The sequence below is a fragment of the Panthera onca genome, chromosome B4, assembly GCF_046562875.1.
Source record: "Panthera onca isolate mPanOnc1 chromosome B4, mPanOnc1 haplotype 2, whole genome shotgun sequence".
NCBI lineage: Eukaryota > Metazoa > Chordata > Mammalia > Carnivora > Felidae > Panthera > Panthera onca.
Genome location: NC_138345.1, coordinates 77867048 through 77886331, shown reverse-complemented (window position 1 = coordinate 77886331; position 19284 = coordinate 77867048). Strand labels below are relative to the sequence as shown.

Genomic DNA, 19284 nt, shown 5'->3' with positions numbered 1-19284 from the left:
GAAAGAAGATGCCAGCCTTTGATTTTATATGCTGAATGTATACTTGTCCCCAGAGAAGAGGGGAGAAGGATGGGTAGGCGGCACTCCAGGCAGCAGGAACATCACTTAAGGCGGCTTCTAGGAGGTTCCAGGGCTAGTTTTATCCCAATTCCTCTTACTTTAAAACGATAATTTCTATTCTTTTGTTTCTGAACAAATGAATACTATTTAATAAAAAATCCCAATCATCAAAACCAAAACTATTCTTCCTCTTTATTTTTGAGTATCATCTGAGGAGAGGATGCATGGTTTGGTCTGTGGGTTTCCCATCCCACTCAACGATGGGTGGGCAGAAAACATTCTGGGTGACAGGGCGACACTGTCCAAAGTAGGTTGCGGGGGAGGTTAGGAGTGGGGGTTTGAGGCCGGGGGCTGGACCTGAACCCCTGCTCACTGGCTTACTAGCTTCATGTCTTGGTCACTGCTCTGTGCCTCAGCTCCTCATGACGCTCAGATGGTTGCCATGAGGACTATAGGTGTGAAAACAAGTAAAGCACTTAGAAAGATGACCGGCACAGGGGCACCCGGGTGGCTCGGTCAGTTGAGCGTCCGACTTCAGCTCAGGTCATGATCTCACCATTCGTGAGTTCGAGCCCCACATCGGGTTCTGTGTTGACAGCTCGAAGCCCGGAGCCTGCTTCGGAGTCTGTGCCCACCCCACCCACCAACTCCCCAAAATAAATAAACATTAAAAAATTAAAAAAAAAGGTGACTGGCACATAGTAGTTCCATTAAAACATGAGATACCGTTCACATTACTTGAAAAGAGGGTGTTGTGGTTAAATACAGATAGGATGGTGTGTTCAACAATTCTTTACTACAGGGCTTCAAAAACCTTCTATAGGCTAACGTGCTCTGTGACGTTCCGAAGGGAAATTCAGCGTACAGTGTGGCCCAAAGTAATTTCATCATGGGGTTCTTTTCTTGTGGGGGAGAAGAATGGGGCTAAGGCTTCATGCAACAGCACGCTTTTGGACGTGCTGCTGCAGAGGACAGAACTAGAAACTGACACAGGCCAAGGGGAAGGCCGGCTGCCTTCGGGAGCCCACAGTGGCCACCTTGCTAAGCCAGACTGGCCACCAGCTCTGGGGCTGGTTCCCGCAGGCCTCGGGCACTCTCTCTCTGCCAGCCTATGCCAGTTAAACCTACCTGGAAGCAAGCCAGTGTTTCACCATTTGAGATGCCTCCTTAGGAAGGCAAGGAAACGTTCTGGGAGGCCAATGAATAGGATACCGTTTTCTCTGCCTGCCAGGGTATCACCCCTTCCATGCCTTTAGGTTGAAGCGAAATGTCACACAGTTGCTATTAAGATCCAGCCTCTTAAGTTAGGCTGCTTCTTGGGCCGTCATAAGGATCAAATGAGATAATCATGCCAGTGAAGAAACTCTCAAACTATACCCGCACACAGGAAAACCTCAGTAAAATGAGCACCGCCTTCGCCACCAGAATGCCCTCAGGCCATTTTCATTACTATTCAGCCTCACAATCTCTTGCCATTCCTTTTTCCACTGCTATTGCAGCCACAGTTCTTTTCTTTCTTTCTTTTTTTTTTTTTTACGTTTCTTTTACCTCCCCTGTTGACTTTAGACTCCTTGAAAGCAAACCGCCAAATCGAAATCAATCGTCTCCCCCCCTTCAACCAGGGAATTTATAATCCAAGACTACTACAAACACACAGAAGAGACTCACTGACCACGTGACCCACTGGGCAGGCCCACGGGATGACTTAGGGATGCACACGGGCTCCAGCCGTGAGAGTAGGGGGCCCGCACTTCACACCCGTGGAGGCGGCTGCTCTCCCAGGAACCTCATGCTCAAGGCCAGTCAGGTCCCCTTCCCCTTCCCTCTCCCGTCCCACTTACCCACAATGGAGAGAATGACTACCACAAAGTCAAAGATGTTCCAGCCAATGGTGAAGTAGTAGTGCCTCAAGGCAAACATTTTGAGCACACACTCACAGGTGAAAAAGATGACGAAGACCAGGTTAATCCAGTAGAGAATGTTTTCCATCTGTTTGCTCTGTGTATCTGTCTCCACCATCATTGTCACCATGTTAAGGCAGATGAGCATCATGATAACAATATCGAAGGCTTGCTGGGTGACAAAATCGAAGATGATACCTTGGATTTTGTTCTGGGGGCAGGGGGGAGGAAAGATACAAGAGCATTCGTGAGAACCTTTCTGAGCGGACCGTGGAAGCCGCCATCCTGTTCGTCAGAGGAGTCGCCTTTCTGGCCAGCTCTATCCCGCTGCTCTGTCGGGAAATCAGGAGCACGGATGGACCCCGACATCAGTCTTCACCTCCCCAAGAGTTTTCTAAAACTGTCATTCTCTGTTCTGTGTCGTGTCTACGCCATCACACACTTCTAGGTGTCTTCCTGCCTCGCCGACTGCTCCTGTTCAGTCCGTTTTGCCGGCCATGTCTTCCCTGACTTCCACTCTTCTTTCTCTACTCTCCCCAGGAGAGCTCATCTATTCCTACTGCGTACATAGCACCTTTGTACATCGTTTTCTTAAATCCTTTCCTCTGAATTCCTGTGTTGCTTTCTCGACATCTCAAACCTAACAAGTCCTTCCCTTGCCCCTCACCCAACCCACTCCTCTCTTCTCCCATCTCAATCGTGTACCCAGTCTCCAAGCCAGAAACCCGAGGGTCACCCTTGTCGCTTTCCTCTCCCTCTCCCCTTGCCTGATGCGCTGCAGGTCGTACTGATTCCCCTGAGCCCACCCACTTCACCCCGCTTCTGTCGGCCCTTCTCCGGCCCAAGCACCGGTACCTTCTGTCTGGACTTCTGGAAGTTTCCTGACTAGTCTCCCTGCTTCCTCTCTTGCCCTCATCCAACATGGTCTTCACACAGTAGCAAGTGTGATGATTTAAAAACATAAATACACCACATCCCTCTTGACTTAAAACCTTTCAACGGTTTTCCATTGGGCTTGCAATGAAATTCCTATTGTTAGCCTGGATGAGAGATGCCTCTCACAGCCTCATCCTGCTAATCTCATGCCCCCTCCTCTCGGCCATTACCACTTGGCCATACTGATGCTTTCTGCTTTTAGAACCTCATTTGCTTTTCCAGGTTCTCCTCCCCTAACATTCTGGCTCCTTCTCATCTATCCAAGTAGTCCTTCCCTACTTCCCTTTCTCTGACTACTCTGTTCAAGTAGATCCCCCACCCCAAGCCTCCACATTCTCTGTCACGGCCCTCCACAGAATGTTGTTTTTCTCCCAACATTCCACACTGTATTGTAGCTGTTCACTTACTTACTACCTCTAGCCCCTCTGTATCATAAGCTCCATTGACAACAGGGTCTGAATTTTGTTCATCACTTTGGGGCCTAGTGCCTGGAACGCAGGAGGGGATCTAGAACTATTTGCTGAATGAGGGCCGATCACTCTTTATTAATGTCTACTACCATATTTTAGAGTGGACGAAAATATACTCAAGTTCCCGTGTGCAAGGGCCTGAACGGAACTTCAGAAATGTTAACCCTCTCCCGTCCCCTTAGTCTCATTTCCATCACAGGATGGAAACTCTGACATCAGAGAAATACAAAAAACATTCGCTTTTTTAAGATCACCCTGATTTTGTCAACTAACTTGAATTTAAATAAATAAATTTTCAAAAAAATCTCCCTGATTTTTTTTTTCGAAAGAACCTAGGCACTTAAACTGATGCTTACTTTCAGGATCACTTTTAACTTGTCGGTTTTCAAACCAAGGGTTTCCTTTCCCTTGGAAGTCGATGAGGCAAGTAAGCCAGGCAAGCCCCAGGGTGTGGGGTTACATAGGGAAAATGCTCTGGGACTCCCAGTCTTGATTCAAAGGAGCTCTACTTTTATTTTTACAAATGAGACTGCCAGATAAGCTTTTATTTTAGGGTTGTGCCGTTTTTAAATAAAAAGTTACTTTATATGAAAGTTACAGAAGATGGAACTTTGAGCCTGGGGCTTATGTCCCACCCCGCTGGGTATATGGCTTCAGGAGCAGTTATCTGCTCTGAAGCAAGGGAACGGCCACCACCAGAAGGGCAAAGCGGAATCCCAGTGCCCGAGTCTGTTTTACAAAAGGCTTGGTTCGAGACAGAAAATCAGGACATCAGACCCCTAGTTTCACCCTCTTCTGCTCCCACAAATAGCCAGAGTATTACTTTCTCTTGGGAAGACTTCCTTGTTGGGTAGAGAACTGAGAAGACAGTGACCACGCCCTATCTTGTACTGGTAGGAAAGAGGTCAGCTTTCATTTTCACTGTCCTTTGTTAATTTTTAGTTGTCTCTTAAAACATCTCTCTACCAGTGCCAGAGCCAATGTGGCTATATAACATGCTGATTCTCTGCTGCTGCCCAAGGAAGTCTCAGAGGAAAGGTCGAGCACAAATATCAAAGGCATCCCGTACCTTTATCTCTGTTCTGCTGTTTTCCCCAGGTCCTCTGGGCGGAGCAGCTGGGAGAGGATCAGAGGGCACAGGCGGCTCATCACTTACCCCTTTGTTTCCTTTGCAATAACCCTACCAGTGTCTTTTCCGTATGGGGTCTCACTTGGCCCTTGGCCTGCACTCACCAGGGGGCGGGGAATGGGTTTCTGTGGTTTCTTTGAGCCCAGCTTTTTCATGGCATTGTAGTACTTCTTCTGTTCTTCAGTCATGAAGATGTCCTGACCTCCAAAGTAAAGGAAGAAAGAAGAGAACGAACTGTTACAATAGGCTCTCACATGCTGTGGTTTGGACCTAAGGTTCAGCCCTAAGCACTGAGGGGGGGCCTTACCCCCTTACCTCTCCAGAGGTCAGTTTGGCTAGTAGCCCCCTAATGAGGTAGACCTGGGACAACTATTCTAATTCAAAGGAACGCCAGCCTCTGTCCTCGGCTTGGGATTCCTGAGACCTGCCAGTGGCCGGGCACGAGGGAGATGGACTATCCAGCTGTGGGCCCTCCGGCAGGGGACACCCAAGGGCAGAGATGCTTGCACCTCACTGGTTCATACATATCTTTTGGACCTGCTTTCCTGATAAAATTATAAAAAAAAACAAGCATTTTAAAATGAAAGGATTTTCAAGTCCCGGTTACTAGCCCGGGACTAATTTCCGACGATATTAAACCTTCAGAAATCCGAGCGCAAAAAAGCAACGTGGGGAGTTCCTTGACACAGTCTTGTTTCGTAAAATGGACGACAGGAGTCAGTGCTTCAGTTTGTTTTGGAAAATCGTTAACCATCTGGAGCAGTAAGTAAGTGAACTTTCCGAGGATGGGCTCTCAAACCCCAGTTTGCTAGGGGTGCCCAGGGATTACCACAGGTGATTACGAGTCCAGACACTCTCCATTTCTTGCTATTCACCTGCCGCTTTCCTTTTCACCCGTGACTAGACCCTCTCTGACCTTGCTTCCCTCTGGTTGGATGCCAAACCCAGTAAAGGCTTCAACAATCGCGAGTAAATGTGGTAAACCGCATACTGTGAAATCAAGCCCCCGAGAGAAAAAGTTGGGGGCGGGGGCTAACGTCTAGGGGGCCGGGGCCACAGTGAGGCGATGATGTGCATTTTAGAGAAAGAGAGGCATTTTCTTTCTAGAGATAGGGATAGAAGTGCCTCTCATCTGAGTTGACCTCTGGCCACTGGTAATGAGGGGAGGAGACCTATCTTTTTCTTTTGTTGATTGAAGTTATCAATGATGACACCAATGAACAGGTTCAGGGTGAAGAAGGAGCCGAAGATGATGAAGATGACAAAGTAGATGTACATGTAGATGTTGTCCTCATACTTAGGCTGCTGGTCAGGCTGGCAAAGGACAGGAGGGAAAAAGCAGAGCATCAGTTCCTGGAGTGGGATCAGGTGGGGGATTCTGACATGCCAACGCCATCGGCCATAACAGACCACCTGAGCTGCTGTACAAGCTGCGGAGAGGGCGCTCTACATTCTCCCTGCCTGTTCCCTCTGCCACACTGGCAGGCCCTGCCCTGGGGAGCACTGGTGGGGTGAATATGCAAATCGTGAGGCGAGGGGGCGGGGGAGGGCTGTCCCCCAGGAGCCACATTTCTGTCAGCGGGGAAAGGCAACAGCCTGATCATCCAGAGCCAGTGTAAGGGAGTGATGACTGACTGAGAGGAGGAGAGCAATCTGCAATCGGTCAAACAAGCAAATACGTGTCCCGACCCGCTCTCTCTTGGTAAGCGCCACCATGCTGCCTGCTTTCTAACCGCCTAAGTAGGCTGTGGTTTCGCCAGGTGTATCCTTACCTTTCGGGAGTCTACAGCTGCATACATGATGTCCATCCAGCCTTTGAAGGTTGCCTGGCAAACAGAGTCAGTCATTAGACTGTGCCTGTTAGGGGGTAGGTGGGAGTCTAGGCAGGGGTCCCAGAGGCCAGGCTCAGGTTCAGCAGAACACAAGACGGAGTTTGGGCACAGCCTCACAGGGACACAGAATTTCCTATTTGTTAACACGGGTCCCCAGGGGGCTTTGTCTAAGTCCCTGAAAATAACATCAAAGTCTGGCAGAGAAACACGTTGATAATGGTAATTGGATGAATACTTTCACAAAAGGTCTTTAAAATGGGTCTGAGAAGGTTGCCTAGAGCTGGGGCAAACTCACATTTATGAATGAGTGGCGGGACTCCACTTGAGGGTCCTGAGAACTTAGCCTAACACTGAGGAGTCATTTTTTACGATGGTGTTAAATAAGCAAGGGGGGTCTGAAAACCTCAAAGTTGCATTAACATAAAAATGAAATAAACACAAAAACAAGGCCAGAACTTTCCCCCTACCACTATACACATTTAGCCTATGGCAATGGCAATCCTGGCTTCCTCCCGAGCAGCCCTTCCTAACCCACTCTCCTTCAATCTACTCTACCTAGCCTCATTCTGGAAACAAATACGGCTAAGCAATCTAGTATTCTCTATGTTTTCTTATTGTTCTATTTGCTTTATATATTCAACCAGATTCAAAGCTTTTTGCGGGGCACGGGCGGTTCTTTATTGATCAGATGGCCTGAGCCGTGCCATGCACAGCACCTTGCACCTGGTGGGACTCTACAACGTCTGACTGGCTGACTGACGTGTACTGCTCTCCTGGAGCTGCTCCAATTCAGATTCAATTTGTGGGTCCAATTTCTCCAACTGGGATAAAACAACAAAAGCCTCTGGATAAAGCACTGCTTATTCTATTAACTTTGCCTCCTAATACTAGCTAACAGTAAGTGTGCACTATCTGTAAGGTCAAGTTGAAGGCTTCACCTGCATTATCCCATTTAATACTCCCAACGGCTATATGATGTAGGCACAGTTGTGACAGTAACAAAAATACCCAATAGCAAATGCCATTAATTAAGCACTGCTATGTGCCAGGCATTCTGCTGAGAAATTCTAATAAATTATCATGAATCCTCTTAACAGCGATGCAAGGTATTATTCCCGACATTTAAAAGAAAAAGAAACAGCCCCAGGGAAGTCAAGTATTTCGTCCAAGGTTACATATCCAGTAAACATCAGAGTGGGGCTCAAACCTACATCTGTCTGACTCCAAAGCCTAGGGGCTTTCCCTGCATCATACGGTCTTGTCAAACATTCCAAAAAAGACTGGTAAGGGTGGAAGAGAAAACTAGACAAGATGGCACGCTATGTAATTAAAATAAATCCTTTCTTACCGTGATACATTAATTTGAGACTTTTCTCTCGGGATTGAGCTGACATGGGCGGCAGCATCCTAGCACTGCCCCCATCCTTTTCTTTTAGTTAGTTTAGTGTAGCTGTTATACAGGAATATCCTGCTAAATCAAAATTGGTTTGTTTTTGTTTTTGTTTTTGTTTTTGTTTTTGTGGTGGTGGGCTGTGTCTATGTACTTACCTTCTTTTTTTGTTTTTCCTTTCTCCTTAAATACATACTCTGTCCTGGAGAGAGAAGCTGATCTCTCTGCAGGACTCTATTTGCTGTTGAGCAGGAGTCTGCTCTCGAGCACAGTGAAAGATCCCCTTTGAGTGAGGCCTTGGGGAAGTCAGAATTCTCAGGAAAGGTGTCTCCCTGGAACTGGTGTGGGAAATGGCATTGTTGTCTGTGACCTACTAAGAGTAATCTTGATTCTGAATGTCGGACTGAGAAGGAGCCAAATGCGATTTCTGCTAGCTGTCTGAATTTCACAGGACTGAAGAAAAGAGCAACACTTACCACTTGAAGAAGTGCCAGATATCCCGCCCCAACGTTGTCGAAGTTGATCTTCACGTTCTTCCACCTGATTTCGGTGTTGTTCCCCTCCATGAGCTTTTCACAATCGGTTTTATTGTTGACATCTTCAATTTCAAATCGGATTTCAGAAGTCTCATTAAAGCAGTAGTGATACTTTCCCGCAAACAGGTTAACTCCCATGATGCTGAAAATCAGCCAGAAGATGAGACACACCAGTAGCACATTCATGATGGAGGGGATGGCGCCCACCAAGGCATTCACCACCACCTGCATTGGAAGGGGGAGGTCGCTGAGTGTTGGAAGTAAGAGCAAGCACATTCTTTTGATTTCCAGGAGGGGAATGATACTGTGTGGCTTGTTCTGACTACAAAAACATCGTGTTCCCTTTGGAGTCAGGGTAACAGGACAGATCCACAAGTAGGACCAAAATTTTCTAAATCTGTAAGATGTAGTTTGACGAATTCCAGTAAATTACGTATTTATTTCATCTAACTCGAATTCCCCTGCCCAAGTTGACCTAGGTCTTCTCTCCCAGGCTCCGGCCTGGGACCGAAAAAATTATTTCTTAGTCTAGTCTCCCTTCTTGCCAACTTGTAAAATATGCCCCCGTGGGGAATCTGATTTCAAGCTCACCAGTTGCCTTTCAACAGACATTCCCCCTCTGCAAAACAAGGTAGAATTGTTCAAAATCACAGAGAACTACTCTTTGGGGTTAGCAGGGAATCAGTCAATGGTACATAAAGTCTCTTTTATGCAAGGCCAGTTATCTTAGTTCAGGCAATAGCTGAGCATGCATATTTTGCAGGCTCAAGAAAAAAAAAAAAAAAGCTATATTCCCTCTACCAAACAGAATAAAATAAAATCTGAACAGATCTATTTTTCACTCAAGGTTCACTATTCTTCTTCAGTTTTTTTTCCTGAATTGGTAGGCTTCGAAATCTAAGAGTCACCCCTGTTTGGCTAATGCTGATTGATATCTCTCTGCTCAATCCAGGGCCGGACTCAACTCTTCACGATGTATTCGAAATAGGAATGACTTATGTTTTCTGGACAGTTTTGGGTTAGATCGCTGCTCTTGAAACCCCAAAACCAGCATATTGCTAAAAATCACTGACTGCAGTTAAACTCAGGAATGAAAAAAAGCAAAGGGAAAAAACTCTTCAGGAATCAAAGTTTCTGGGTTGTTTTTAACTTTGATTTTGATTCACACTATGGGTGAGACTAACTAGACAACACTCCTACTGTGCGGCAGATTTCACTAGGGGAGTTCAGAGGGGCGTCCAAAAATAGCACTTCAGCAGGCTGGGACAGAAAACAAGGCTGGTGTTCATTCTGCCCTGATTCTTACTTGCTGTTGTCTTAAGCGGGACTGCTAAGGCCCAGAAAGGCGACCCTGAAATGGGAAGAATGTGTCTTTCTTTTTCTAATATCCTAGGAAAATTAAAATGGAGTTAAAATAAAACCAGTGGATATAAACGCAGCTTTCTAATGTTTGTTAGAAGGAGGTGAGAAGTGTCACCATGTTGCGGCATCAGCAGGGAAGAGGCAAGGGCACTCTGCCAATAAGCACAGCATCAAAAGGGCCAAAAGGGCTGTGCTGCAGAAGGAACGGCAGGGGGCAGCTCTGGGCTCTATTTGACTTGGGTTCGGGTTTTCCTTCTCTTCTGTTCTTGCCTTACATTGCAATGTCACTCACAGGAATGTGTGGCTGAGAAGAGCTGTTCTGTCCTATACAAAAAAGGCAAAGATATTCTACTGAGGAGTCACTCTCCTTTAGATTAAAATATTAGTTTTGTGTTTCTCCAATTCACAGATGAAGGCCTTTAGATTGAGAGGTAGTTATTTCTTAATTCTTAGACCAAGAAATCTCTTTTAGATTTAATAGCTCTGTCATTAGTATAAAATGGTGATCCTTCCACTGTTCGTTACTTTGAGGGAGGCAAGCCAGAATATCTGAAATCTGGAAAATCCCCAATGTTATTTTGGAGAATGATATTCATATTTATTTATTTATGTTACCAAAGTTGGCGGGTGGTCAGATCTGAATTTTACCTCATTCTATAGTTGCTCTCACCCTTTGGTGGAGCACCAGAAAGCAATGAAATGTGCAAATGAATAGGCAAGAGGAGGATGATCTATAAACGGAATAATCATTTCTCGGACGGTAAGCGAGTAGATTATCAAGAATTCAGAAGCTCAAGTCTATGCGATAGCATTTTGCAAGAGAGCTTAGGTGAGAGATCATGACCTATTAGACCATCATGAGTGTACAGCAGGGAAGTAGCCCCAAAAGATTTGCAACCTAGAAATGCTGCATTTTATCTCAATTCTGAATCCACCTCCTCTACGAAGTCTTCTATCTTAACCCAGTCTAACCTGTCCTACAGTGTTAAAGTTACAAAGTGTTACAGTTAAATATGCAGTAATATTTATAGCAGGGAAAAATAATCAGCTAATTAACAAAGTGACCTCTTCCCGCTTTTATACTCATAGATCGGATTAAAAGAATCAATAGATGGAAGTATTTATGGAGCCTTGTTCTCGGATACACAGGACATAAAAATCCTATAAAATCCAATAAAACCCATTTACACGATGTAAATGTACTTTCAATTGTTCATTATAAACAAAGAAAAACTTCTTAGATTAGTTGTAGGAATTGAATAGTAAACAGTTGATGAAATTTACTAATAATTCTTCCTGGCTGTAGACATTAGCTAGTAGTGGGAACTGTTGAACTGTGCTCCACATAAAATTGTCCTTGTGCTGATATTCTCAGCAAGCAAAGGGCAAGAAACCACGCTTTCTTGAACTCTCACACTATAGGTAAATGTAAATGACAATTCAAGTTTCCACGGGCAGTCACTTCATAAATGGGTCCTTAATAACTCCCATGTTATTCTACATTGCTTTTAATTATGACGGACTTCACTGTTAAAAACTAGGTACAGAAACATTACTCAAAGCTTGGTTCTAGCAATCTGCACAGTTATTTTTTCCAGTGGAAATTTATACTTAATGATTGATTCAAATCTCACTCGACTGACGAAAAAATTCCTACGGATACTAATTCTTACAGCATTGGTGTCTTCTCATAATGCCTAGAACATTATTGTTCATTAAATACTATAAAAATCTGTCAAACGGCTTTTAATATCTGGCAGAGGGAACATGGCTTTAATGGACAACTATGTACTGACAATCAACAAAAATGCATGCATGTTTCATAGCATTATGTACCCTCAAAAATTTAGTAGCACAGCAAAGTCTTTTAATGGAGATTACTATGGAGGAGAGAAAAGCAAAGAACTACATTAAGTATTCCTTTGCCAATAGCACGAGTGCTTCAATTTTCTGGTGTTTGGTTTGAGGAAGGAGAGAGGAAAGACTGTCCCAGGACAGGCTAGGGCTGTATGTTTCCTCCCAAAGGAAGGTCTGAGCCGATCATTGGAGCAGCACAGTGACAGTGGAGCCCACCTGCATTGATGGTATTTGGTTTGAGAAGATTTCTTATTTTCTAAGGATAATCTCTCGGTGTTGGTACGGAAGAACCCACACCGAAGAATGGAAAACATACGGCCCCATAGAAAAGTAACTTTCATATAAAACGTATACACCTAACTCTGTTTATCACTGGGACACTTACTATCAGCTCAGGCAGATTCAATCTTTTCTTCTTGCAGTTACTCTTCTGCAGAAGGGCCGGGGAACTGCAGGGCAGGATGGGATCCCGAGCCCTCTCCGCCACCCAACCAGAGGTGGACAGTGCTGGAGGCTGACCGGGGTCAACCAAACCAAATGACGATCCTGTATCAGAGCTGCCCTTACTGAACACTCATTGTTGGAAACCCTGGCTTTGGGGTCAAACTGGTCTTTGCTCAAATTATCTTACTCGAAAAAACCTTGAGGGAGAGGTTGCACTCTCAAATGCTTTTTCAAAGAAAACTTTCTGCTCTTCTGATCACCGCTTCTGGACCTCTGGGTTCCTAAACGACTTGAAGGTTGGCAACCGAAAGTTTGGAAGGAATAAAAACTGTGAGTCCAGGGAAGGGGGAGGGGCTAGAGGGAAGAGGTGTGGCCAGCAAAAGGGCTCACGCGACCAGATTATTGGAATAAATTCCTCCTGAGCACACTGGCACTAGCTGGTCAACGTGGACTACTTCTGCCATGGGCTAGGACTGGCAGTGATGAGCATCCGGATGGAGAAAGTAGCAAAGGTCAGTTGGGGACTTTTTTTCTTGGGCTTCCTTCAGGTATTACCGGTCTGGTTTTAGGAGGCCCAGGATCACTGCTGGGGGCTGTGGAGGGCACAGGCTACTGGGCTCGGCTGCCATGGGGCAAGTACTGTCTGCAACAGCCTTCTTCAGGTCCTCAGCATCCCTGTCACCGAAACAGATTATCAACACTCTAACAAAACTGATGGGACTTATTTAAAAAATGTAACCAGCCCTTTCTGAAAAAAGTGGGAAGGCAAGGGAGGAGGGGAGAGCACTGCAATCCTACGTCTGAAGACTTGGACACTTTGAACTATACTCTCTCTCCCTAAACCTGGCCTGAACATAACAAAGACCTTACTGCACACATTCTGAAATCTCTCTTATCGGTGGGAGAAAGACACTCCCAAACTCTGGTTTGTTTTTTTAAGTTAAAGTAAGTCTGTGTGGCTGTGGAACCGACCTCCCTGCGGATGCTTTCAGGTGGGCTGCAGAAAGCTTATACCCAGTAAAGCACACTGTGACTGTGCTACCGAAGAAACGCAATTTGTTGTGAGAAGCATTTGACTGAACAAACAGAATAAAACCCCCAAATCGCAGCAAAATTTCCACCTTCCTGGACGACCGTGGGTGGCTCTGTGCAACGGTGGCCAGGGATCACAGATGAGGAACGCACAGATGAGGAGCACTGTCCTGGTACCTAGTTTCTCCAATTAGCCTTGCTCCCTGGGGACCACGGGAACCATTTAATTTTTATTCCTACATTTTGAGATTCCGTCATTTAAAAACACATCCTCTGGTTTGCTCTCCTGCATGTATTCAACATCTGAATCGAAACGAGTTTTCTTGGTCTCGTTAAGTATAACAGACCTCTCTGATTACCACAGGACAACTATCACCACCAAAAGCCAGTTGCCCACTTGATTTTAGGAAGTTGACTTTTTAAGGTGTGCGTGCGTGTGCACATGCACACGCACGCGCAGTGTTTCTGAACCAAGAGAGACAGCAAGAGGGAGCCTCGTTCCTAAGTTGGCAGGGTGACAGCACCTTGCCCTGTTGGGATTCGGGTGGAGTATCACCAAAGCAGGAATAGCAGAAATTTCAGGAGAACTAGCTGATGGTCATCTGGTGTTGTACCTGATTGTCCTTTTGACTGTGTCAGGATAGGGGACCACAGAGCGTGGACAGAGGGGTGGGGGGGTGAGGAGGAAAGCTTTGCTATCAGACAGAGGCTGCCAGTCCTTATGGGACTGGGCTGAGAACAACAAGGTGCAATAAGAGGAATCAGAATAGAAAGAAAAGCATTTCTTTTCCCAGGGCTATGCCAAATTCCGCTCCATTCCCAATTCCAGGCCTGCTGTCATGCCTTCCAGCCCCTTCTCAGATGCTTTCTCAGCGACTGCAAGGCCACAGTCCCCACCTGGCTGATGCCCCTATATGGCACTCACCCTGCCTGCAGCCTCTGCTTTTCAGTGGGTCTGTGGGTTACAATTCCCCTTCTTTGCACCTGGTGATTCTCCCTATTAAAACCAACAGCCCAGAAAGCCGCCCCGAGTGCTACAGGTAAGCCAGGCCGAATGAGAACAGCCAGCGTTAACATGTTCTGCGATGGCACGTTGTTGGGGTGGGGCCCATATTAATGTGATGAGGCAGCTTGATGCGACCCCCTCGCACAGGGCAGGTGCGGGGAGCGAGTGGAGGATCAAATCAGCAGCTGCATCACAGTTCGTGTCTGAATGATCTTCCCACCATGTGATCAGTTCTAGCATGCGTAAACAGTTTCCATCAGCATGCAGAAGGATCAGCTGCTCTTAGTTTCTTACCCTCATCCCTTCAAATCGTGATAAGGCTCTTAAGGGTCTCAAAGCTCTTAGGGTCCTAAGGGACTTTATGGCACCTAGTTCCGAGTAGCCCAGGGCATTAGCTATAAGGCTGACTAAAGAGACCTACACGGAAACAGAAGAGAAAAACAAAAAACAAAAAAGGAAACAAAACAAAACAAAGGAAAAAAAAAAAAAGAAAAAAGAAAAGAGGTTCCAGAGTGTTAGAATAAACCCCCTAGCACTGATTACACAGATTGGGCCCCCCCCGCCCCCAGGTAGAGAGAGAGGGTAACACCAGCTGCCTACTTCAACTTGGACTCAAACGACCTGAAAGGAAAGGAGGTTGAGAGGCAGAAGAAAAAACACAAGGGGAAGAGAAACTCGAGAGAAGGCAGTAGAACATACATACAGGTTGGCAAAGGGAGGAGGCCGAAGGGAGAGGGGGAATGAGGACGTTCCATTGGAAGGAGAGGAGCCTGAACAGATGACAAAAACCTTACCCTCGCCCTTTACAGCCTCTGCAGCTCCCAGAAGTTGCCATTAAATTAAGCCAGACAAACTTAATGGTACCTATGGAAAAGAATACAGATAAATACACACACTCCACACAAGCTGCCCCCGCCTCAGCTCATTCACCGCGGATTTCCAACAGGGACAATCTCTCTTGCTGCTGGTTGGCGAGAAACCATTTGCTGGAGAACGTGACGAGTTACCACATCAACAAAGGAAACACGTCCAGTAAGCGCCACGGCTGGCTTGGCAGTTCCCGGGACGAAAAGAACCAAAGGAAGCGATTTCTAGACAGAGTTTTGGCCCCACGAGAACTCACTTAAGCAATTTTTTTCTCTCTCACTTTCAACTATAATAATCCCTCCATCTTTGAACTACAACCATGACTCCTTCGCAGCCGTGAGGACTTGGGCAGGGGGTGGGGAGGCTGGCGGTCTGAAAACTGAACCCATGCTTTTCCTTGTGATCCCCATTCTTTCTCTCCAGAACAGCTCCAAAGGAACCGGCCTCGGGTCTGTCCTTTCCAGGACAATCTTCTGCTCTCATCATTAGAAAAATGGCTGGTAGGATTCTTGGAAGAATTTAAAACATTTACGGGTGAGGAAATTGAGACCCATACACCAGTGTCACATGGGCAGTTCTGGAGCCAGGAACAGGGAGGGACCCACTCTCCTGCTTCCCAGGCCAGAGCCCCTTCCTCCACAGAGAGTTCACCCCTCCCCCTGGCAGGTAAAATGAAGTTATCTCAAGAGAGGACTGTTGGAATCTGAGTAATATGGAGTTGACTAAATTGCCAGACTGGGGAGAAGTCTGCAGGTCTCCAGGCCTGCAGTCGTGACGGTCAAATGCCCTCCTGCTCTTCCAGAGACAAACTCACCGTGTTCTACCAGGGAGCTCAGAGCTGTTACCACGTGGTCCCGGAACACTGGATGCCAAGCATACTAGGGCGGCCTAGGCCTGAACTGGGAGGCCTGACCCAACCTCCCACCAAAGGAAACTACCTTTAGCTGATCAAATCCTAAAATGTCTGGCCTCTGCATTTCTTGGAACAGTCTTTCCCTTGTCCTGCACCACCCAATTCTGGGATAGGTTCAGATGTTCCCATCCATCATTCTTAAGTTCCCTCTCCTGGGAAATGGCGGTTACAGCCCTGCTCAGCCTAAATTGGTACGTGAAAGCAGAGTTAGAGGAGAAAAATGGAAACAAATGATAACTGGGTTTCGGTTGTTGATTTTTCTCTCTAGCCAAGGGCTTTCATTCTGGATCTTGGAACTGTACAGAACCCTTTTAAAAAGAATTTCTTCCTTCCTTCCTTCCTTCCTTCCTTCTTTTTTTTATAATTAAGCGGCAGGACTGGCAGGAGGCAGAAGGAGGATGTCAGTGACCTAGGGAGGGAAAGGGTAAGCGGGCTCAAAGATTGTTTTTAAAAAGGGGTGTGGCCCTTTATCTATGCACAGACTCATAATCCATCAGTGTAGGGATCTTCCCTGGAGCCCTGGGCAGTACCCAAAGCAAATCTGGGTACTATTAAAGCTTACTTCCTCACGTTCTTCGAGGGTAGATGGTTCACAGTTCAATTTCTGTCTAAAACAAGGGCCTCAAAAGCTTTATCTAGAACACAGTAGCACCAAACAATCATTTTGCCTCCATTTATCATTATCACTAAGAATCTACATGGAGGTATCTTTTGCCAATTATTGCCAGGTGCAGCCGACTCTTAACCCCAAACAATCTAAAATCACCAGATTCTTAGGCCTTAACAGGTACATCTGAAGGTGAGCTATCCCATTCCGGCCAAGTGTCCTGAGTTCAAAATACCCCTGAGTCGACCTCATCCTGAGAAACTATGCCACGTAAAGAGTGCAAAACACTGAGGTTTGAGGGGCGTTGGGCCCCACACACGGCAGGAAGACCCCGGCTCTTCAAGGGGGTGGTTACTCTGATAACAAAGAGGCCTGAGGTGGGGGGAAGGATGGAGGTACAGATGCCAGTCTGGAGGTTGGCTCCAAACAGTGCTGAGATGATGTGCTGCTCAATTGATTAATCTAGCTAAGATCTCCCAAGGCAGGGTCAGCAAGGGTCCTATCTGGACTATTCCTTAGCTGCTGAGGGTGCTCTGACAATCCTTTGAGTCCCCATGTTCAACTCTCACTGGAGGTAATCAGATCATTGCTGAAAGTATACTTTGAGGAAAGAATCAAACCTGCAAAAAAGAAAGGAGTTGAGGGGAAGCCGAAATTCAGGGTGGCTGCAGGAATGGAAAAAAAGGGGACACTGGGTGACTTTTTCCAAATGATGTGGACATTTTCAAACGGAGAAGGTTTGTAATAGTCTGAATTCAGGACGAGTGGTCTCTGAAAGTTCCCATCCCTGGAACTGATATGCTGGCTAGCCTCCGGATATGATGTGGCAAATTTCCCTGGGGGAAAGATGACAAAATTCTTCTACCGGACAAGATCTCCAGTGCAGCCAAGGACCTGAGCAAAATAAAATACTATCTCTGTTTGGGAACTCACATGGCTTATAACCAAAGAGAATTAACCTTGAAAGTTGTCCGGATTATCCCTGTGATTCTAAAAAGTACTCTTAGCAGGTTTAAGGAGCGACACAGAGGAATGAGACTCCATTAGGGACACAGACATAGTGTTGAGTAACAGATTCGGACATCTAGTCACTGGGGGATGACATGGGAGGAAGAGAGTCTCTCATAGATGGTGCTAGAGTAGGACCTAAAATTTATGCTTGCTGGATGTTCTAGAATGCCACAGGCATTAGACAGCAAAAACCCTGATCGTTCCAGCTGTGCAGGTGTCCTCTGGGCCTCATTGTGCATTTCCAAGTCGAACTCAGGAGTGGCAAACAGGGCAGCCACAGTATGGACTGGGGCTGCTCCCACTTAGCACATGTGGCTTCGTGCGTGGTTATTTGTGTTTTCAGGCCTTCAGAGAGAAGTGATCATGTCTTCTGCTCTCTGTATCCTCCACAGCACCTGGCGGGAGGCTTTGCACGTTGTGTGTGCTCAATAAACGTTTGGTACTAAATGCACCATCCTGCCCAAGAGAAGTCAGTAGGTGGGAGGGTCCTGAGAGAGCCTTGTTCTCAGAATGCTGGGTGCCCATAAGCCTGGAATGAGGCCAGAGTGGTCCTGCGAGCTGGTGTGAGCGCCTGAGAGGCGGGGGCCATGCCTGCCTGCCCCTCGTGACCCACTCTGGCTTCTGGGACAACTCTACACAGGGATTGGTATTTGGCTTACATTTGTACAGAGATGTTCTCAGGAACCGCTGTCAGGTCTCAGGGCAATGTGAGAATCCGGCAACTCCCTAAAGCTCTCAGGGCAATGTAAGAATCCGGCAACTCCCTAAAGCTGGGTAGTTTATGGACTGCTGTCAATTGGCTACATGTCTGTCCATTTCTCTGCCACCCAGTATAAAAAGTGATAAAAGTGTGCTCTCTCACTCTCTCTAAAATCAATAAATATTTAAAAAAAAATTTTTTTTTTTAAAGTGGAGGGGTGTCTGGGTGGCTCAGTTGGTTGAGCGTCCAACTTCGACTCAGGTCATGATCTCGCGGTTCGTGAGTTCGAGACCCGCGTCCGGCTCTATGCTGACAGCTCGGCGCCTGGAGCCTGCTTCCCATTCTGTGTCTCCCTCTCTCTCTGACCCTTCCCTATTCACGCCTGTCCCTCACTCTCTCTAAAATAAATAAACATTAAAAAAAAGAGTACTTACTAAATAAATGGTGATGTGCAGGACCATCAATGCTTTTACCAGCTTATTTGGGTTCCAGAGGAAAGCGGGACACCTGATCAATAGCCTTGGCTTCTGGGGTTGTGCACCCCAGAGAGAAGAGAATCAGTAGCTCAGGTTGGGGCAGGGGCAAGAGGTAAAGGTCGTGGTGGGGAAGATCTGTTCTAAATCACAGCTTCCTGAGGGCTATTGGAAGTGTGGTAGTGGATTATCTATCTGAATTCTTGGAAGGCCCAGAAGATGAGGGGCTTTCTAGGACTCCCACAGATGTCCCACCTGACTCCAAGTGGTCCTGTTCTGTGGAAAGAGAGCTGGCCCAGTGTCACTTTAGTTCTCTGGGCCGTATCTCAAGCCCCTTCCTTAATTCTTAGAACCTAAGCTTTCCGTCTGTGGGGGGAAGAACCCTTCCATCGGAAGGGGTCTCATGTTGGCACCCTCCGGGGCAGTACCCGCTTGGATGCCTTCAAGGGCAGAGGGTGACTTCCTCACCTCATTTGGGCATCTTCCCAAAGGTTTGATTTCTGAAAAGGGAATGCAAATGGGAGCAGAGTGACAGCTCCTGGGAGTCCTTAACCACGGAAGCTGCAGACACCGTGTGGGAACAGGAATGCGTTTATAGAGCAGGGATCTCTGGTGCCGAGTGCTGGGCTCCTGCTTTCTGAGAGAGAGACTTCCATGCTGCTCTATTGTGGATCCCAGAGCCACTCTACAGGTAGTTTACTAGACAGCTGAGAAAACCTATATTCTAAATGTGCCAAGCCAGCCTCCAAACACTCCAC

The 19284-nt window shown here is 46.6% G+C and overlaps 1 protein-coding gene across 6 annotated transcripts in view; it reads right to left on the bottom strand.

Annotated features, from left to right (window-relative positions):
• SCN8A (sodium voltage-gated channel alpha subunit 8) overlaps nt 1-19284 on the bottom strand; it is a 177248-nt gene that overhangs the window by 8317 nt on the left and 149647 nt on the right. For 3 of the 6 annotated variants that reach the window (XM_081796162.1, XM_081796163.1, XM_081796161.1), the window contains exons 21-26: nt 14250-14372; nt 8195-8479; nt 6269-6322; nt 5673-5810; nt 4601-4705; nt 1902-2172 (exon numbers count right to left, since the gene is read on the bottom strand). In XM_081796162.1, the coding sequence (XP_081652288.1) occupies nt 1902-2172; nt 4601-4705; nt 5673-5810; nt 6269-6322; nt 8195-8479; nt 14250-14372 (976 nt within the window). The remainder of the gene's footprint in view (nt 1-1901; nt 2173-4600; nt 4706-5672; nt 5811-6268; nt 6323-8194; nt 8480-14249; nt 14373-19284) is intronic. The other 3 variants (XM_081796165.1, XM_081796164.1, XM_081796166.1) reach the window with 2 other exon arrangements.